The sequence below is a fragment of the Pyrus communis genome, chromosome 4 (assembly GCF_041283825.1).
Source record: "Pyrus communis isolate YQ-2024b chromosome 4, ASM4128382v1, whole genome shotgun sequence".
Lineage (NCBI taxonomy): Eukaryota > Viridiplantae > Streptophyta > Magnoliopsida > Rosales > Rosaceae > Pyrus > Pyrus communis.
Window position 1 is genome coordinate 3,342,775 of NC_142568.1, and position 22,641 is coordinate 3,365,415.

At 38.8% G+C, this 22,641-nt stretch overlaps 1 protein-coding gene across 4 annotated transcripts; it reads right to left on the minus strand.

Moving 5' to 3' along the window:
* Nucleotides 1-927: 927 nt before the first annotated feature.
* Nucleotides 928-22,004, minus strand: LOC137723243 (syntaxin-132). 4 transcript variants are annotated; one of them, XR_015961435.1, is made up of 7 exons: nucleotides 21,479-22,004; nucleotides 20,398-20,673; nucleotides 20,261-20,286; nucleotides 20,101-20,178; nucleotides 19,816-19,896; nucleotides 19,110-19,220; nucleotides 928-1,499 (listed from the first exon to the last, which is right to left on the minus strand). XR_015961435.1 is itself a non-coding variant. In XM_068462399.2 (7 exons), exons 3-7 carry the CDS (start codon nucleotides 20,462-20,464, stop codon nucleotides 19,188-19,190), a joined length of 285 nt encoding a protein of 94 aa, XP_068318500.1. In that variant the 5' UTR covers nucleotides 20,465-20,673; nucleotides 21,479-21,549; nucleotides 21,697-21,965; the 3' UTR covers nucleotides 18,837-19,187. The 4 variants fall into 4 exon arrangements, 2 of the variants coding, with proteins under 2 accessions (XP_068318500.1, XP_088548458.1); XM_068462399.2 differs by lacking the exon at nucleotides 928-1,499 and having other exon boundaries at nucleotides 18,837-19,220; nucleotides 21,479-21,549; nucleotides 21,697-21,965; XM_088692332.1 differs by lacking the exon at nucleotides 928-1,499 and having other exon boundaries at nucleotides 18,837-19,220; nucleotides 20,398-21,270; nucleotides 21,479-21,549; nucleotides 21,697-21,965.
* Nucleotides 22,005-22,641: the final 637 nt, after the last annotated feature.

Sequence of the window (22,641 nt, forward strand, 5' to 3'; positions counted from 1 at the left end):
AGGGATGTGTTAACCACACATCACTGCAAGATACTCAGAATTATTCGGATTTGATTAGGAGTACGATAATTATTCTTAATGACTTAGCTAGAGTCTATTTGATATTAATGTAGAAATTTTACGTTATTAATGTTATTGCCTAGAAAGTAGTAAATAAACGCGGTTGAGACGTGTGTATGTATTTCCCAATGAGTGGCAAAATAGTAATATTACACCATCGAGAGTTGTTGCTTACTTATCGAGACAACGATGATTTATCAGTATTGCGGGCTGCAGACCGTAATATTAATAATTTATTCGTGGATTCGTTAAGCAAGTAAACCGGTAGGTTATCCTATGTTAGTATCGTACTTATTCAGAGTGCTCAGTAATAGTAGAGTATGTATTGATGCCAGCTACTTTTGTTCCATTAGATTGTGGATTTTGATGTTATTCTAGAGCATATTATGTTATATACAGTGATGAGTTACAGACCACGCGAGGTGGTACTGAATGTGTGCAAGATATACATGATATGATGAGTTGATTATGAGCTATATATGCAGTCGATGACTGAGTTGATTATGATGAGTTAATTATGAGTTATATATGCAGCCGAGGGCTGAGTTGATTAGAATGAAAGAGTATGAGCTATGTTTATAGCCGAATGTTGAATTGATTATATGTTATTTCATCATATTCACATAGAGATGATGAACATTCTGTTATGATACTTGGCATGACATACATTTATATTGTCTAGCATAATTTGAGATATATTACGTATATGAGTATATACTTTATTTCCGGGAAACCAGTTATTTTCCATCGGTCTGGATGACTAGAGATTACTTTTGTAAGTATGCAAAGTGGAGTGAGGCAGGCCGTTATTTATGCTGTGAGAGCAAAGAGATTATTATCAAAAGGCTGCCAAGGATACTTATCTCATGTAGTGTTAAATGATGTCACTTCTAGTAATGTGGAAGAAGTGGGAGTAGTCAAACATTTACCTGACGTTTTCCCTGAGAATTTACCTGGATTGCAGCCAGTTAAAGATGTAGAGTTCACTATTGATTTGTCTTCAGGTACAAACCTTATATTATAGAATGTTGCCTTTTGAACTAAGAGAATTGGAAATTGGTTGATAAAGGTTTTTATTCAACCTAGTACATTACGTTGGGGGAATCCCAGTTTATTGGTGAGAAAGAAAATGGACGTTAAGGCTGTGCTTTGATTATAAGCAGTTGAATCGAGTAACAACTGAAAACCGTTATCCGTTACCTCACATTGATGGTTGTTTGATCAGCTTCGAGGTGATTGTATATTTTCTAAGATTGACTTGAGGTCTGGATATTATTAGTTATATCTTTAAAGCTTCCGTACTGTGTAAATGGTTACGTCACTCTAACGTGACGGCCAGCATGCCCTCCTTCAAGACGGGGTGGTGAGTCCTAATTTTTGTCCATTCTGTCAGAACACCGTTGGATTCCTCGTAGCCACCAAGCTCTCATATCTTAAACCTGGAGGGGCGCAAAACAAAGTTGAGTGGGTCAGCAAAACGAACGTATTCAAAACCTTCTTTTCTCTTTTGAATATACTAACCCCTCGCCCTAAAACAAGTATACTTCCCAGAAAATAAACATATATACGTATGTATAAATATGCCAAACATGCTCAAGGGTATATCATTCATGCTCAAGAATATGCCATGTCGGAAACTCATAATGAAATGTAAGTGCTCAGGTATAAATCACATTAATAGCATATAATTGGCAGCCGGAGTCACCTAAAGTGACCTGTACGGCTGAATATAGAGCTCAAATCTCAATATCAATAACTAAACACCTGAACCTGCCCACGAGTCGGAACCACCTAAAGTGGTATGTACGACAAGACTGGGTGTAACGTATATATACGCTTTAGTGCTACGATCACGTGAAGGCTGTGCGAATAATCGGGGGTCATCTACAAGTCGGAACCACCTAATGTGGTCTGTACGACAGGCCTGTGCACCTAGCTTGGATCCAAGCTGAGCATGTGGTGCGGGAGGTGAACATCACGTGAAGGACTGTGCCCTGCTCAGGGCGGGAGCACTAACACCGGAGGTGCAGGTTATGAGCTTTCAATCACATCTCTATCATATCATTCTTCATATCTCAATCATATCTCATGATCGTTATCAGCATAATATATCAATCGTATCTCAATTATATCTCAATCATATCACAAACATATCTCGATCATGTCACAATCCCATAATTCATCATATTTCAATCATATTTCATTTGTATTTCCATAGTATTTCAATCGTATTTCATACGTATATCAAATGTATTTCAAATGTATATCAAATGTAGCTTACCTGGGCCTCCTCAGCACCATGCAACAGTATGCATAATTATGGTAATGCACATATTAAAATATGATGCATATATGACAGGATATTTAATTCGTATTTCTTTTAAAATATGTTTTCTGGGAAATACGTCAAGTATACGTATATATATACTGAAAAATAACTGCCCACTCACAGATAAGTAGCCGGTTCGTAACCCTCACGCCTAGTTTGGTTACACTCGTCGTTCGTACAAGTTTCACCTATAAAAGAATAATTATAAAATCATCAATTAAACGCACATACACAAACATTCGTCTATAACTTTCTCATACGTTGCTCAATTTGGGTGTGTGAATATACCACGGTGATCTACACGACGTCACGAACACGTGACAATTTTTAGAACTCAATTTGGAGCTCTCACGCGCCCTGTATACGCGCTGCCCACGCGCGCGTCTTCTTCCTCGCGTTGCCGGACTGGTTTAAGATATGAGAGCTTGGTGGCTACGAGGAATCCAACGGTATTCTGACAGAATGGACAAAAATTAGGACTCACCTTTGGGTGTTTCATCTTAGAAATTGTATCTTTAAAGCTTCCGTACTGTGTAAATGGTTACGTTACTCTCACGTGACGGCCAGCATGCCCTCCTTCGGGACGAGGTGTGTCAGTTAGTATCGTACTTATTCAGAGTGCTCAGTAATAGTAGAGTATGTATTGATGCCAGCTACTTTTGTTCCATTAGATTGTGGATTTCGATGTTATTCTAGAGCATATTATGTTGTATACAGTGATGAGTTGCAGATCACGCAAGGTGGTACTGAATGTGTGCAAGATATACATGATATGATGAGTTGATTATGAGCTATATATGCAGTCGATGACTGAGTTGATTATGATGAGTTAATTATGAGTTATATATGCAGTCGAGGGCTGAGTTGATTAGAATGAAAGAGTATGAGCTATGTTTATAGCCGAATGTTGAATTGATTATATGTTATTCCATCATCTTCACATAGAGATGATGAACATTCTGTTATGATACTTGGCATGACATACATTCATATTGTCTAGCATAATTTAAGATATATTACGTATATGAGTATATACTTTATTTCTTGGAAACCAGTTATTTTCCATCGGTCTGGATGACTAGAGATTACTTTTGTAAGTATGCAAAGTGGAGTGAGGCAGGCCGTTATTTATGCTGTGAGAGCAAAGAGATTTTTATCAAAAGGCTGCCAAGGATACTTATCTCATGTGGTGCTAAATGATGTCACTTCTAGTAGTGTGGAAGAAGTGGGAGTAGTCAAACATTTACCTGACGTTTTGCCTGAGAATTTACCTGGATTGCCGCCAGTCAAAGATGTAGAGTTCACTATTGATTTGTCTCCAGGTACAAACCTTATATTATAGAATGATGCCTTTTGAACTAAGAGAATTGGAAATTGGTTGATAAAGGTTTTTATTCAACCTAGTACATTACGTTGGGGGAACCCTAGTTTATTGGTGAGAAAGAAAGTGGACGTTAAGGCTGTGCTTTGATTATAAGCAGTTGAATCGAGTAACAATTGAAAACCGTTATCCGTTACCTCACATTGATGGTTGTTTGATCAGCTTCGAGGTGGTTGTATATTTTCTAAGATGGACTTGAGGTCTGGATATTATTAGTTGAAGATTATCGGTGAGGATGCCCTTATGATAACTTTCAGGACTCGTTAAGGTCATTTCAAGTTTTGGTGATGCCATTCGGAGTGACGAATGCATCTACTACTTTATGAATTTGATGAATGAAGTATTTCCAATGATATCTAGACCGATTTGTTGTTGTTGCTATTGAAAAGATTGATAAAACTAGAGCAAAGTATGCTAAACATCTTAAATTGGTATTGCAAAGATCGAGGGAACGTCGATTGTATGCTAAGTTTATCAAATGCCACTGTTGGATGAATCAAGTAGCATTTTTGAGATATGTTATATCTGCTTCAAGTATTCAAGTGAATTCTGAAAATGTAGCAGAAATTGAGAATTTAGAACAACCACGAATCGTGATTGGGATTCGGAGTTATCCTAGCTTCACAAGCTATCATGGACGGTTCGTGAAAGATTTTTCAGTTATTGCCTTGCCATTGACGAGAAAAGAGGTTAAGTTTGAGTGGGATGATAATTATGAGTAAAGGTTCAACAGTTGAAGTATTCCTCACTCATGCACGTATTTTAGTACTCCCAGAAGATAGTGGTAATCATGAAGTCTTTAATGATACTTCTTTGATTGATATTGGATAAGTGTTAATGCAGCAAGGAACGAAGGGGAAAAAGGAATGAACCCAAAGTTCGAGAATCGGAATGCATGTTTATACAAGAGAATATGACGTACGTGCCTAATGATGTGGAATTAAAGAAAGCAATTTTGACAATGTACACTGTTCAAATTCTGCAATGCATCCCGTAAGTACTAAGATGTATCATACCATTAGACCATTTTACTATTGGCCAGATATGAAAAGAGAAATTGCAGAGTATGTCAGTTGGTGTACAGTTTGTCAACAGGTCAAAACAAAAAGGAAGAAACCGTTTGGTTTAATGCAACCACTTCCCGTTTCACAGTGAAAATAGGAAAATATCACTATGGATTTGTGTACAAGCTTCCTCGTACACAGAATGGTTATGATGGCGTTTGTGTGGTTGTAGATCGATTTACTAAGTCAGCGCACTTTATTCTAGTGAGAGAAAAGTATTCTCTGAATAAATGGGCTGAGCTGTTTATCACTAAGATGGTGAAGTATCATGGAATTCCAGTAAGTATTGTTTCGGATCGAGATCCTAGATTCACTTCTAAGCTCTAGACAGCTTTTCAGGAAGCACTTGGTACGAGATTGCTTTATTGTACGGCGTATCGGAATGACACTACTATGAAGCTTTACATGGAAAAATCGTGTCGTACACCTTTGTGTTGGTTATAGGTCGGTGAAAGAGTTTTGGTGGGCCCTGAGATAGTGGAGGAGACTACTCATAATGTTCAAGTAATTAAGTCTAACTTGAAAGCGGCCCAGGATCGGCAGAAGAACTTAGCAGACAGGCATACTACTGATTGAGTATATAAGGTTAATGATTAACCTTTTTACCCCTAGTTCATTACATTTACGTTTAGTGTTGTTTTGTGTGGTGTCGCATGTGTTGGACCCCACACACACACACACTCACACACACTGTCTCTATCTCTCTCGTGATTCCCTCTCCCTCTGTCTCTTCTCTCTCTTCCCGAGTCCTCCATTATTCTTCTTCTTCCTTCAATATACGGACACACACACATATACCAAATCATCATAGATCGAGGAAATTAAGGATACCTTCGAACTCGTGAAGCTCGTACGAGTGCAACCATACCATTTTCAGGTGAGAAATCCTTCGTTTTCATGTCGATTCGAGGTAGTCCGATTTAGGTACTATTCATCAACTTTTTATTGGTTGATTTTTAGGACTTTTCAAGCTTATAGGAAGCTTCTTGGGGTCCTAAGGAGGCTTGAAGTAGTTTGTTGGAAGTGTTTGGACGTAAGAACACGGAGAACGACAAGTTCAAAGTTTGGCCGAAGATTTCGGGGCTTTTTCTGGTGAATCCACGCCGAGTTAAGGGTCGAGGCAGGTATGGATGTGTTCGTCTCGTCAATACCTTCATTTTGATATAAAGTACGTCGAAAATGGTTAAGAAATGAAGAAGTTATGACACTTTGAAGTTTACCCAGAAATTCCGGTAAAACACCAACCTCTGGCGAAACCAGTCCGGCGACGCGAGGAAGAAGACGCGCGCGTAAACAGGGCGCGTGAGAGCTCCAAATTGAGTTCTAAAAATTGTCACGTGTTCGTGACGTCGTGTAGATCACCGTGGTATATTCACACACCCAAATTGAGCAACGTATAAGAAAGTTATAGACGAATGTTTGTGCGTTTAATTGATGATTTTATAATTATTCTTTTGCAGGTGAAACTTGTACGGACAACGAATGTAACCAAACTAGGCGTGAGGGTTACGAACCGGCTACTTATCTGTGAGTGGGCAGTTATTTTTCAGTATATATATACACGTATGCTTGACGTATTTCCCAGAAAACGTATTTTAAAAGAAATACAAATTAAATATCCTGTCATATATGCATCATATTTTAATATGTGCATTACCATAATTATGCATACTGTTGCATTGTGCTGAGGAGGCCCAGGTAAGCTACCTTTGAAATACATTTAATATACGTATGAAATACCATTGAGATATGATAAATTATACGATTGTGATATTATGCTGATAACGATCATGAGATATGAAGAATGATATGATAGAGATGTGATTGAAAGCTCATAACCTGCACCCCCGGTGTTAGTGCTCCCGCCCTGAGCAGGGCACAGTCCTTCACGTGATGTTCACCTCCCGCACCCCATGCTCAGCTTGGATCCAAGCTAGGTGCACAGGCTTGTCGTACAGACCACATTAGGTGGTTCCGACTCGTAGGTGACCCGCGATTATTCGCACAGCCTTCACGTGATCGTAGCACTAGAGCGTATATATACGTTACACCCAGTCCTGTCGTACAGACCACTTTAGGTGGTTCCGACTCGTGGGTAGGTTCAGTTGTTCAGTTATTGAGTTTGAGCTCTATATGCAGCCGTACAGGTCACGTTAGGTGACTCCGGCTGCCAGATGTTATGCTATTAATGTGATTTATACCTGAACACTTACATTTCATTATGAGTTTCCGACATGGCATATTCTTGACATGTACGGCTGCATATAGAACTCAAATCTCAAACTCAATAACTGAACAACTGAACCTGACCACGAGTCGGAACCACCTAAAGTGGTCTGTACGACAAGCTTGGGTGTAACATATATATACGCTCTAGTGCTACGATCACGTGAAGACTGCGAATAATCGCGGGTCACCTACGAGTCGGAACCACCTAATGTGGTATGTACGACAGGACTGTGCACCTAGCTTGGATCCAAGCTGAGCATGTGGTGCGGGAGGTGAACATCACGTGAAGGACTGTGCCCTGCTCAGGGCGGGAGCACTAACACCGGGGATGCAGGTTATGAGCTCTCTAAGCATCTCAAACTATATCTCAATCATATTTCAATCATATCTCAATCATATTTCATTTGTATTTCCATAGTATTCCAAACGTATTTCGTACGTATATCAAATGTATTTCGTACGTATATCAAATGTATTTCAAATGTAGCTTACATGGACCTCCTCAGCACCATGCAACAGTATGCATAATTATGGTAATGCACATATTAAAATATGATGTATATATGACAGGTTATTTAATTCGTATTTCTTTTAAAATACGTTTTCTGGGAAATACGTCAAACATACGTATATATATACTGAAAAATAACTGCCCACTCACTGATAAGTAGCCGGTTCGTAACCCTCACGCCTTGTTTGGTTACATTCGTCGTTCGTACAAGTTTCACCTATAACAGAATAATTATAAAATCATCATTTAAACGCACATACACAAACATTCGTCAATAACTTTCTCATACGTTGCTTAATTTGGTTGTGTGAATATACCACAGTGATCTACACGACGTCAGGAACACGTGACAATTTTTAGAACTCAATTTGGAGCTCTCACGCGCCCTGTATACGTGCTGCCCACGCACGCGTCTTCTTCCTCGCGTCGCCGGACTGGTTTCGCCGGAGGTGGGTGTTTTGCCAGAATTTCTGGGTAAACTTCAAAGTGTCATAACTTCTTCATTTCTTAACCATTTTCGACGTACTTTATATCAAAATGAAGGTATTGACGAGACGAACACATCCATACCTACCTCGACCCCTAACTCGGCGTGGATTCACCAGAAAAAGCCCCGAAAGCTCCGGCCAAACTTTGAACCAAGCTATCCCGTCGTCCAAATTTCTCCAACGAAGTACTCCGAGGCTCCTTGGGACCTCACTAAGACATCTACAAGCTTCAAAATCCCAAAAACATGCTAGATTAAGTTTGCATGAATAGTACCTAAATCGGACTATCTCGAATCGACATGAAAACGAAGGATTTCTCACTTGAAAATGGTATGGTTGCACTCGTACGAGCTTCACGAGTTCGAAGGTGTCCTTAGTTTCCTCGATCTATGAAGATTTGGTATATGTGTGTGTCTGTCCGTATGTTGAAGGAAGAAGAAGAATAATGGAGGACTCGGGGAGAGAGAGAAGAGACAGAGAAGAGACAGAGGGAGAGGGAAACACGGGAGAGATAGAGACAGTGTGTGTGAGTGTGTGTGTGTGGTTCAACACATGCCACACCACACAAAAAAACACTAAACGTAAATGTAACGAACTAGGGGTAAAAAGGTAAATTCACACATACGTTTTTATAATCTCGGGACGGGATGTCACAACCTACTCACCTTAATAGAATTTCGTCCCGAAATTCATAACAACCAAATATAACCCCTAGTGATCGAAGAACAATGTAGGATACAAATCCCTCATCCGATGTTCTGTCTCCCATGTATCTTCCTCGACTGAATGATTCCTCAACAAAACTTTCACTAAGTTCACCGTCTTGTTCCTCAGAACCTTTTTTTTCCAATCGAAGATCGTTAACGGTTCCTCGTCATACGTCAAATCTGGATTAATTTCTAACGGTTGAGGAGGTATCACATCTCTATCATATCATTCTTCATTCATCAAATTCATAAAGTAGTAGATGCATTCGTCACTCCGAATGGCATCACCAAAACTTGAAATGACATTAACGAGTCCTGAAAGTTATCATAAGGGCATCCTCACCGATAATCTTCAACTAATAATATCCAGACCTCAAGTCCATCTTAGAAAATATACAACCACCTCGAAGCTGATCAAACAACCATCAATGTGAGGTAACGGATAACGGTTTTCAATTGTTACTCGATTCAACTGCTTATAATCAAAGCACAGCCTTAACGTCCATTTTTTTTCTCACCAATAAACTGGGGTTCCCCCAACGTAATGTACTAGGTTGAATAAAAACCTTTATACCCCAATTTCCAATTCTCTTAGTTCAAAAGGCAACATTCTATAATATAAGGTTTGTACCTGGAGACAAATCAATAGTGAACTCTACATCTTTGACTGGCGTCAATCCAGGTAAATTCTCAGGGAAAACGTCAGGTAAATGTTTGACTACTCCCACTTCTTCCACACTACTAGAAGTGACATCATTTAGCACTACATGAGATAAGTATCCTTAGCAGCCTTTTGATAATAATCTCTTTGCTCTCACAGCATAAATAACGGCCTGCCTCACTCCACTTTGCATACTTACAAAAGTAATCTCTAGTCATCCAGACCGATGGAAAATAACTAGTTTCCCGGAAATAAAGTATATACTCATATACGTAATATATCTTAAATTATGCTAGACAATATGAATGTATGTCATGCCAAGTATCATAACAGAATGCTCATCATCTCTATGTGAATATGATGGAATAGCATATAATCAATTCAACATTCGGCTATAAACATAGCTCATACTCTTTCATTCTAATCAACTCAGCCCTCGGCTACATATATAACTCATAATTAACTCATCATAATCAACTCAGTCATTGACTGCATATATAGCTCATAATCAACTCATCATATCATGTATATCTTGCACACATTCAGTACCACCTCGCGTGGTCTGCAACTCATCACTGTATATAACATAATATGCTCCAGAATAACATCAAAATCCACAATCTAATGGAACAAAAGTAGCTGGCAACAATACATACTCTACTATTACTGAGCAATCTGAATAAGTACGATACTATCATAGGATAACCTACCGGTTTACTTGCTTAACGAATCCACAAATAAATTATTAATATTACGGTTTGCAGCCCGCAATACTGATAAATCATCGTTGTCTCGATAAGTAAGCAACAACTCTCGAGGGTGTAATATTACTATTTTGCCACTCATTGGGAAATACATACACACGTCTCAACCGCGTTTATTTACTACTTTCTAGGCAATAACATTAATAACGTAAAATTTCTACATTATTATCAAATAGACTCTAGCTAAGTCATTAAGAATAATTATCGTACCCCTAATCAAATCCGAATAATTCTGAGTATCTTTCAGTGATGTGTGGTTAACACATCCCTGGGCTTGTTGTCGTCTCCCACAACCTCTATTAGTGTAAATACTTCGCTCATGTACACCACGGCCTAACTGACCATAATTAATAGATCCAGGAACTTGCTGGATCGGCGCTAGTTGTGGCAAAGAAGACTGCTAGGGCTTCTGTTGGCTTTGGACATAATTTGCAGTTCTATGTCCCATCTATCCACTTGTAAAGCGTCCACTGCTTTCTCGCCTACATTCTCAAAGGTGTCCATGATTGTACCTACAGCACAAAGGTACATTTCCTTTACCAAAATCACCTTGCCTCTGAGATCTGGGATTACCAATACATTTATCACTTCGTCTCTGGTCAATGGCATTAAAACCTTTGCCAAAAGAACTAGAATTAGTTTCACTTCTTTTGAAGTTCCGAATCTTTCGAGGTTCTCGAGATGACTGGCCTTTATTCTTGTCATCATTCCTCTGATTCCCATTCCTTTATTCTTCTTCATCATTATCGCTGCACATAATCTCAGAGTCCTTAATTCTTAATAAAATCTCGTAAAACTCCTTGTAATAAGTACAGTAGGTAGTGGTCGCCAAAGAACGCCACTTCTTCTTATTACCCAGCCTAAAACGACGAGACATATTTGCCGGATTATCATCAACATCCGGATGGTAATAAGGCAAGTCCGTAAACTTTCTATAATACTCATTGATCGTCAGCTTTCCTTGTCTCACATTTGCAAACTCTTGTTATCATCCATATATGCCGGAGGAATAAACCTTTTCTTAACCAATTCTTTAAACAAATTTTTTTTTTTTTTTTTTGTTTCAATCAGCTGTTTCTTCCGGTGACATTATATAAGCCTCTAGTCTCCACCTGGATGCAACTCAATACTCATAAACCAAGTAGTCGTCTTGACTTCCTTTCAAAAGACAGATTTCCTTAACTTGCATAATCCAAAACGTCTTTTCCAAATGATTAAGCCATCGCTTTGCTCCCTTAGGTCCATCATTTTTCCATAAAGTGATTCAGATTCAACTTATAAACAATCTCAAAAGGAATCCGTTGACTAAGTGACTGAATCACAATAGTATTAGTTTCCTTTAACTGAGCTATATCGGGGAAGCTAGGCTTATCTGAACGACGTGGCTCTCTACGAGGCGGTAAAGTTCTGACAGAAGACACTAGGAATTTCTCAAGATATACATGACTGCAACCTAGAGCTCTGATACCAACTGACACACCCCATCCCGAAGGAGAGAATGTTGGCCGTCACGTGAGAGTGACGTAACCATTTACACAGTACGGAAGCTTTAAAGATACAATTTCTAAGATGAAACACCCAAAGGTGAGTCCTAATTTTTGTACATTCTGTCAGAACACCGCTGGATTCCTCGTAGCCACCAAGCTCTGATATCTTTAACCTGGAGGGGCGCAAAACAAAGTTGAGTGGGTCAGCAAAACAAACTTATTCAGAACCTTCTTTTCTCTTTTAATATACTAACCCCTCGCCGTAAAACAAGTATAGTTTCCCAGAAAAATAACATATATACGTATGTATATATATGCCAAATATGCTCAAGGGTATATCAATCATGCTCAAGAATGTGACATGTCAAAACCTCATAATGTTATGCAAGTGCTCAGGTATAAATCACATCAATAGCATAACATCTGGCAGCCGAAGTCACCTAATGTGACCTGTACGGCTGCATATAGAGCTCAAATCTCAAACTCAATAACTGAACCTGACAACGAGTCGGAACCACCTAAAATGGTCTGTACGACAAGCATGGGTGTAACATATATATATGTTCTAGTGCTACGATCACGTGAAGACTGTGCGAATAATCGCGGGTCACCTACGAGTCGGAACCACCTAATGTGGTCTGTACGACAGGACTGTGCACCTAGCTTGGATCCAAGCTGAGCATGTGGTGCGGGAGGTGAACATCACGTGAAGGACTGTGCCCTACTCAGGGCGGGAGCACTAACACCGGGGGTGCAGGTTATGAGCTCTTTAAGCATCTCAAACTATATCTCAATCATATTTCAATTATATCTCAATCATATTTCATTTGTATTTCCTTAGTATTTCAATCGTATTCCATACGTATTTCAAATGTATTTCGTACGTATATCAAATGTATTTCAAATGTAGCTTACCTGGGCCTCCTTAGCACCATGCAACAGTATGCATAATTATGGTAATGCACATATTAAAATATGATGCATATATGACAGGATATTTAATTCGTATTTCTTTTAAAATACGTTTTCTGGGAAATACGTCAAGCATACGTATATATATACTGAAAAATAACTGTCCACTCACTGATAAGTAGCCGGTTCGTAACCCTTACGCCTAGTTTGGTTACATTCGTCGTTCGTACAAGTTTCACCTATAACAGAATAATTATAAAATCATCATTTAAACGCACATACACAAACATTCGTCAATAACTTTCTCATACGTTGCTCAATTTGGGTGTGAATATACCACAGTAATCTACACGACGTCACGAACACGTGACAATTTTTAGAACTCAATTTGGAGCTCTCACGCGCCCTCACGCGCCCTGTATACGCGCTGCCCACGCGCGCGTCTTCTTCCTCGCGTCGCCGGACTGGTTTCGCCGGAGGTGGGTGTTTTGCTGGAATTTCTGGGTAAACTTCAAAGTGTCATAACTTCTTCATTTCTTAACCATTTTCGACCTACTTTATATCAAAATGAAGGTATTGACGAGACGAACACATCCATACCTGCCTCGACCCCTAACTCGGCGTGGATTCACCAGAAAAAGCCCCGAAAGCTCCGGCCAAACTTTGAACCAAGCTATCCCGACGTCCAAATTTCTCCAACGAAGTACTCCGAGGCTCCTTGGGACCTCACTAAGACATCTACAAGCTTCAAAATCCCAAAAACATGCTAGATTAAGTTTGCATGAATAGTACCTAAATCGGACTACCTCGAATCGACATGAAAACGAAGGATTTCTCACCTGAAAATGGTATGGTTGCATTCGTACGAGCTTCACGAGTTCGAAGGTGTCTTTAGTTTCCTCGATCTATGATGATTTGGTATATGTGTGTGTGTGTCCGTATGTTGAAGGAAGAAGAAGAATAATGGAGGATTCGGGGAGAGAGAGAGAAGAGACAGAGAAGAGACAGAGGAAGAGGGAAACACGGGAGAGATAAGAGACTGTGTGTGAGTGTGTGTGTGTGGTCCAACACATGCCACACCACACAAAACACTAAACGTAAATGTAACGAACTAGGGGTAAAAAGGTAAATTCACACATATGTTTTTATAATCTCGGGACGGGATGTCACAACCTACCCACCTTAATAGAATTTCGTCCCGAAATTCAAAACAACCAAATATAACCCCTAGTGATCGAAGAACAATGTAGGATACAAATCCCTCATCCGATCTTCTGTCTCCCATGTAGCATTGCAGAATTTGAACAGTGTACGTCGTCAAAATTGTTTTCTTTAATTCCACATCATTAGGCACGTACGTCATATTCTCTTGTATAAACATGCATTCCGATTCTCGAACTTTGGATTCATTCCTTTTTCCCCTTCGTTTCTTACTGCATTAACACTTATCCAATATCAATCAAAGAAGTATCATTAAAGACTTCATGATTACCACTATCTTCTGGGAGTACTAAAATACGTGCATGAGTGAGGAATACTTCAACTGTTGAAACCTTTACTCATAAAGTTTCATAATAGTATCATTCCGATACGCCGTACACCTTTGTGTTGGTCAGAGGTCGGTGAAAGAGTTTTGGTGTGCCCTGAGATAGTGGAGGAGACTACTCAGAATGTTCAAGGAATTAAGTCTAACTTGAAAGCGGCCCAGGATCAGCAGAAGAGCTTAGCAGACAGGCATGCTACTGATCGAGTATATAAGGTTAATGATTAAGTATTCTTAAAGCTATCGCCTTGGAAAGGAGTAGTAAGGTTCTGGAAAAAGGGTAAGCTGAGCCCTAGGTATATCAGACCTTATCAGATCACCGAGTGAGTTGGTGAGGTTGATTACAGGCTTGAGTTGCCTTCAGAGCTGTCTAAAGTGCATAATGTATTTCATGCTTCGATGCTCCGACATTATGTTGCTGATCCGTCGCATGTGATACCTCCTCAACCGTTGGAGATTAATCTAGATTTGACCTATGACGAGGAACCAGTGACGATCATCGATTGGAAAGAAAAGGTTCTGAGGAACAAGACGGTGAACTTAGTGAAAGTTTTGTGGAAGAATCATTCAATCGAGAAAGCTACATGGGAGACAGAAGATCGGATGAGGGATTTGTATCCTGGATTGTTCTTCGATCACTAGGGGTTGTTATTCGGTTATTTTGAATTTCGGGACGAAATTCTATTAAGGTGGGTAGGTTGTGACATCCCGTCCCGAGATTATAAAAACGTATGTGTGAATTTACCTTTTTACCCCTAGTTCGTTACATTTACGTATAGTGTTGTTTTGTGTGGTGTGGCATGTGTTGGACCACACACACACACACACTCACACACACTGTCTCTATCTCTCCCGTGATTCCCTCTCCCTCTGTCTCTTCTCTGTCTCCCTCTCCCCCGAGTCCTCTAAGCTTTCTTCTTCCTTCAAACTTGTACGGACAACCCCAAAACTCACCCAAACCATCAATCTCCGAGGAAACTAAGGACACATTCGAACTCGTGAAGCTCGTACGAGTGCAACCATACCATTTTCAGGTGAGAAATCTTTCGTTTTCATGTCGATTCGAGGTAGTCCGATTTAGGTACAATTCATGCAAACTTAATCTAGCATGTTTTTGGGATTTTGAAGCTTGTAGATGTCTTAGTGAGGTCCCAAGGAGTCTCGGAGTACTTCGTTGGAGAAATTTGGACGTCGGGATAGCTTGGTTCAAAGTTTGGCCGGAGCTTTCGGGGCTTTTTCTGGTGAATCCACGCCGAGTTAGGGGTCAAGGCAGGTATGGATGTGTTCGTCTCGTCAATACCTTCATTTTGATATAAAGTACGTCGAAAATGGTTATGAAATGAAGAAGTTATGACACTTTGAAGTTTACCCAGAAATTCCGGCAAAACACCCACCTCCGGCGAAACCAGTCCGGCGACGCGAGGAAGAAGACGCGCGCGTGGGCAGCGCGTATACAGGGCGCGTGAGGGCGCGTGAGAGCTCCAAATTGAGTTCTAAAAATTGTCACGTGTTCGTGACGTCGTGTAGATCACTGTGGTATATTCACACCCAAATTGAGCAACGTATGAGAAAGTTATTGACGAATGTTTGTGTATATGCGTTTAAATGATGATTTTATAATTATTCTGTTATAGGTGAAACTTGTACGAACGACGAATGTAACCAAACTAGGCGTGAGGGTTACGAACCGGCTACTTATCAGTGAGTGAGCAGTTATTTTTCAGTATATATATACGTATGCTTGACGTATTTCCCAGAAAACGCATTTTAAAAGAAATACGAATTAAATATCCTGTCATATATGCATCATATTTTAATATGTGCATTACCATAATTATGCATACTGTTGCATGGTGCTGAGAAGGCCCAGGTAAGCTACATTTGATATACATTTGAAATACATTTGATATACGTATGAAATACGTTTGGAATACGATTGAAATACGTTTGGAATACGATTGAAATACTATGGAAATACAAATGAAATATGATTGAAATATGATGAATTATGCGATTGTGACATGATCGAGATATGTTTGTGATATGATTGAGATATAATTGAGATACGATTGAGATATTATGCTGATAACGATCATGAGATATGATTGAGATATGAAGAATGATATGATAGAGATGTGATTGAAAACTCATAACCTGCACCCCCGGTGTTAGTGCTCCCGCCCTGAGCAGGGCACAGTCCTTCACGTGATGTTCACCTCCCGCACCACATGCTCAGCTTGGATCCAAGCTAGGTGCACAGGCCTGTCGTACAGACCACATTAGGTGGTTCCGACTCGTAGGTGACCCGCGATTATTCGTACAGCCTTCACGTGATCGTAGCACTAAAGCGTATATATACGTTACACCCAGTCTTTTCGTACATACCACTTTAGGTGGTTCCGACTCGTGGTCAGGTTCAGTTGTTTAGTTATTGATATTGAGATTTGAGCTCTATATTCAGCCGTACAGGTCACTTTAGGTGACTCCGGCTGCCAGTTATATGCTATTAATGTGATTTATACCTGAGCACTTACATTTCATTATGAGTTTCCGACATGGCATATTCTTGAGCATGAATGATATACCCTTGAGCATGTTTGGCATATTTATACATACGTATATATGTTTATTTTCTGGGAAGTATACTTGTTTTACGGCGAGGGGTTAGAATATTCAAAAGAGAAAAGAAGGTTTTGAATACGTTCGTTTTGCTGACCCACTCAACTTTGTTTTGCGCCCCTCCAGGTTTAAGATATGAGAGCTTGGTGGCTACAAGGAATCCAACGGTGTTCTGACAGAATGGACAAAAATTAGGACTCACCTTTGGGTGTTTCATCTTAGAAATTGTATCTTTAAAGCTTCCGTACTGTGTAAATGGTTACGTCACTCACGTGACGGCCAGCATGCCCTCCTTCAGGACGGGGTGTGTCAGTTGGTATCGATTGTGACATCCCACATCGCCCAGGAGAGTGATCCTTAAATGTATATTCCCATCCCTACTTAGCACGAGGCCTTTTGGGAGCTAACTGGCTTCGGGTTCCATCGGAACTTCGAAGTTAAGCGAGAAGGGGACTAGAGCAATCCCATGATGGGTGACCCACTGGGAAGTTGCTCATGAGTTCCCAAAAACAAAACCGTGAGGGAATGGTAAGCCCAAAGCGGACAATATCGTGCTACGGTGGTGGAGTGGGTCTGGGAAGCGTTCCGCCCCAGCCCGGGATGTGACAATTTGGTATCAGAGCCTAACCCTGGTCGCGTGTGTGCCAACGAGGACGTCGGGCCCCTAAGGGGGGTGGATTGTGACATCCCACATCGCCTAGGGGAGTGATCCTTAAATGTATATTCCCATCCCTACTTAGCACGATGCCTTTTGGGAGCTCACTGGCTTCGGGTTCCATCGGAACTTCGAAGTTAAGCGACAAGGGGGCTAGAGCAATCCCATGATGGGTGACCCACTGGGAAGTTGCTCGTGAGTTCCCAAAAACAAAACCGTGAGGGAATGGTAAGCCCAAAGCGGACAATATCGTGCTACGGTGGTGGAGTGGGCCCGGGAAGCGTTCCGCCCCGGCCCGGGATGTGACACCAGGGTTGGAGATGGTCTTAGTGTAGATAATATTGTTTCTTAAAAAAAAATCATTTGACAATTAATTTAATTACATTATTATTCATGAAAGATATTTTTTATAACCGGCATTAGACGTATCTTAAGATGTTTTGAACGTGTTTAAAAATAGAGAAATTGAATCAAATTATTGCTAACTTATTATGAGGCACTAATTAAAAAAAAAAAAACATAAAAAATAATTATTAAAAAAATACTATTAAAATAACGAAAATGCCTCTACCTTATTTGATGCATTATTTTGAGATGCCTTTGAAATTTTGTCTTCGGAGCATTTTTGTTTAATTTTTTTTGTTGAAGCTTGGTGACACCAAAATACTATTCACCTTTTCCATTCTCTAAAAAAACAAAAAAAGTAGAAAATATATAATTATTAAAAAAATACTGTTAAAATGATGAAAATTGTCACATTCCGGCTCGGGATGGATCACTTCCCGGCCCCGCTCCACCACCGTAGCACTATATTGTCCGCTTTGGGCCCCAACCACGCCCTCACGATTTTGTTTCTGGGAACTCACACGAGAACTTCCCAATAGGTCACCCATCCTGAGAGTGCTTTCGTGCGCTACTCGCTTAACTTCGAAATTCCCATGGAACCCGAAGCCAGTGAGCTCCCAAAAGGCCTCGTGCTATGTAGGGATGAGAATATACAATCAGGATTACTCCCCTGGAGGATGTGGGATGTCACAAAAATGCTCCTACCTTATTTGATGCATTATTTTGGGATGGCTTTGAAGTTTTTGTGTCTTAGAGGCATTTTTGTCCAAATATTTTTGTTGAAGCTCGATGACACCAAATCACTATTATACATAAGATAGGCAAATATACACGTAGATACACCAAATCACTAGTATACATAAGATAGGCAAAATCTATTAAAATCCTTTCAAATCCTAAGTTGACTACCCCCCTATTCACTTTTCAAATCCACGTAGATAAATACATTTAAATTGTATAAGTTGTGCGTAAAACGACATCATTATAAAAGTCTTTCCCACGTGCTTGATCATGTGCAAGGAGGCTAGTAATATATAAAGCCAATGGATGTAACCTTATCATATATTTGATGGAAGCAAAAGAATGAATGTAACCTTATCATATATTTGATGGAAGCAAAATATCTTTGTACACAACATTTCTTGTGAAGACTCCCGTACATAAACAAACACATAAATCACACAACAAAACAACATAACACACTAATTATAAACAAACCACCGAAATTAGGACTTAAATTTAAACACAATCAAAGCTAAAAGGAATATCAAAGTTTATTCAAACTTTAAAAAATAGAATGAAAACATATAATTAAAATTTGATGTTAACAATTCCCTAATTTTAGATCACTTACCTTTAGTGCAAAAATCCTTGAAACAGAAATGGAAAGATGCCGAAACGTGAAAGCACAATACTTCGAAACCCTTTTTTTTCACAACTTGCAGAGTTGAAATTTTTCAAACACCTGCATTTGTCAAAGGAATTGATCACATTATATCCACTGAAAAAATTTGTTTTTCAGAGACTATAGATAACCTTTTGTTTTTTAACAGCTCTGAAGTCAATTAGTCACACACAAACGATAAATAAATTAGGCCAACACTATTTGTAACCCAAAAAAATTGCAGAAAAATCTACAAAATAGCAAGACATGAGAAATATCTGTGCATAAGAGAGAGTGAGTGTTTAACATATATCATATACCCATGGCGAAACACAAATAGAAAGTTTTCCTTTCAGTTTTGCAGCTATTCTCCCGGTTGGCCTTGGCCTCAATGAATCGTGACATTAAAAGTGGATCATAGCTTGGTTTTCTTATGAGCGACATGACGGACACAGATTAACACATCATGACACAACTTAATGATCTAACCGATCCTACACTTTCTTGCAGAATGCCAGGCAGCAAGATTCAACAGATTAATGTTATTATATTCAATACGGCAATACCAAATTGTAAAGTGAACTCTAAAAAGTAAGGCCTATGCTAGACATTTGTATTATATAGCAACTTCATTTCCATCACAGAGTACACATCATTGAACAAACTAAGAAGATACCTGTTGTAAATCCAGAAGCTTTCTCTCAAGATCTTTAACAGCATCATGTCGCTCTTGAATTTTGGCCAAAGTGTCCATTATCTACAATTTGATACACAATTTTGGACATGATCAATCTTAATCAGAAAATTAAGTGTTTCAACAACCCAAGCTAGAAGAGTTGGGAGCTTAAAATTAATTGTTCAAGATGTCAAAAGATTTGTCAAGTTTGTGAGAGAATGCACAATTTCGATAGTAAGAAGTGTTTATTTGGGGGTAGAGAATAAAAAAGGAAATTTGACAAACCTGGCCTCCACCTTGTTCTTGGATTGCCATCCGGAAAATATGTTCACTGTATTCTGTCTTGATTAATCTTTCAATTGTCTGTACAATGTTAAATAATTAGAAACTGAGCTTTCACATTGGTATAGATATACCATAATTTCAACAGTGCAATAAGTTTTACCTCTTCATCAGCTCTTACGCTCGTTACTGACATTCACAAAATGCAAGAGAAATAAACTATAAAATCAGATCATAGAAATTCAAGTAGAAGCTCCGGAAATAGCAACCACTGATGAGTGGCAAGTGAGGGATTCAAACCTGTAAAAACTCGCCTCTCGACAACATCACGATACTCTTGATGGATGGTGTCCCTTAGAATCTGCATGTTTTAAGTTAAAAAGTAACACTATTTTATCGATTAAAATTTGCATGTAACACCTCAAAAATATTAAGATTATATGGTATGGAGTCGGACATGGCGAAAAATATAAAATTTACAGCAGAAAGATGCTTAGAAGCATCCACTATGAGAACTGGTCTGCCGTTAACATCAAGAAATTCGTGTACATTAGTTTTTTCTGTTTCGGCTATACCCTGCACGCAATCACAGGATTAGGGAAGTACCAAAAACGAAACTTTAATCATAATTGCATTATTTTTCTGCTTCAAAGGGGTAAAAAAAATCTAAAATGAAAGAAATTTCCCCACGTAAAATGTAAGTGACAGAACATGTTCAAGCAACAACTAATGCAAATTATGCAATTGAGCGAGCTAGTGAAGGATAAGTATTAACACACATAAATTATCTAATTTGAAGCTCATATCATGCGCAGCAAACCAAAACAAACAATTCAACTGGAAATTTGAAATTCAGATCAACCAAAACAAACCAAAGTCACTTACCATGGAAGATTATCACAAAATCGCATACTAAAATTTTATTAGATTTGGCATATACCTAATGTCTAAGGGATGCAATCACATTGCTTGCAGCAACAGAATAACATATACTTCAAAATTTCCTATTCTTGGCTTCAATTTAATATCAATTTTGTTTGGACTGCTATGAAACTACCACCAATCTCGAGCGAACACGGATCAAACCCTAACATTTCAAATTTTCCAAGATTTCAAAACTTCTATTTGCAGGCATAAATCACAAAATAAACACCAAACCAAAGAAGTCAATCACTAAGAAGACGTCAAAAACCAAAATCAGATGCCAAAAATCCATAAAATTAAAAAAATTAAAATATGGGTTTTATTAATCAGGTAGTGAATCACTACAATACCACGAATGATGCTGAGAACTAAATCAAACAACAGTAAAAATTAAACCCTACTTCTTTTTTTTTTTAATTCGAAAAAAGAAAGAGGGTAATGATTTTTCTTCACAAACCTCTCTAACCCAATGAAGGGCGCTCCTATCAAGTCCTTCAGTGACATATCTCTTCTGGGTTCTTCCTTTACCTGCACAAAAAATCAAAAAATTAAAAACCCACAAACCAAAAACTAAAAAAAAAAAAAATCAATTTTTTTTTCTCCACAGGTTCTGGCAGAGAAAATTGGAGAGAAAATTGAAGAGATAGGTAGAGAGATCGTTAGGAGAGGATCAACTTTCTCTCTTGGGCCGAGACCAAATCCCTGCAGGGATTGGCCGGAATCAGCAAAACTCCGCCAAAAAACGGTCACTGTTCTAGGCTCCAATCTTTTAACACAGTTGATTTTGAGGTGCGGGTATCATATCAGATGGCAGAGGGTTCTGATACGAATCTATAGGCTCCGACCTTGCGCGATTTCGCTGCCGTATGAAAAAGTTATGATGAAATGAAGTTTTTGGAGTGGAAGAAGGAGGAGAAGAACAGCAGTGCAGCTGCTGATCTGCACGCAGGGAGGAAAGTGGCTTGTTTGGTAATTTTAATGGCAAAATTATGATTTAAAATAATAACTATTTAAAAATACTGTTTATATGACGAAAATTTCCCTGGATTATTTGATGTATTATTTTGTACTTCTTCTGAATGTTTTTGTTTTGAGGACATTTGTGTCCAAAATGTTTTGTCGAAGAGGGTGACCCCACAACGGGCCACTGGCTTTATATATTAAAGATATATATTACATACAGGGTAAGCAAATTAGGCATATAATTTTCTTAAACTTATTGGTAAATTATTTTGAATTTTATTTACAACAATTTACCAACAAGGCATATAACTTTCATTCAAGACTTCCTCAAACACGTTATAAGTGCACAATATAGAATTGCACCAAAATACAACGTAAATAACACAATTGAGTCATTTCAAAGAATGGTATACTTTCGAAGGAAATTATGGTCATATATGTTCCAACAATTTGAAATAGATTACTTCTGCCAATTTTTTTTTTATCATTGTTCAACGGTATATAATGTACCCACGAAGGTGACAAGATTAAATACTACAGAATACGTACAAATTTTCATAAAAGAAATATGAAAAAAAATATATCGTAATCACCTGTTTAAATGTCCATATTATTATCAAATTCATTGAAGATGCAATATACGGCATGTTGTTTCAA

Coding starts and splice junctions, on each gene's coding strand:
- LOC137723243 (XM_068462399.2), bottom strand. CDS start 20,464: ATGCAGATTCTAAGGGACACCATCCATCAAGAGTATCGTGATGTTGTC. Junction 20,287..20,397: donor CGAGAGGCGAGTTTTTACAG/GTTTGAATCCCT, acceptor TGTGAATGTCAG/TAACGAGCGTAAGAGCTGAT. Junction 19,897..20,100: donor AAGAACAAGGTGGAGGCCAG/GTTTGTCAAATT, acceptor ATCAAATTGTAG/ATAATGGACACTTTGGCCAA.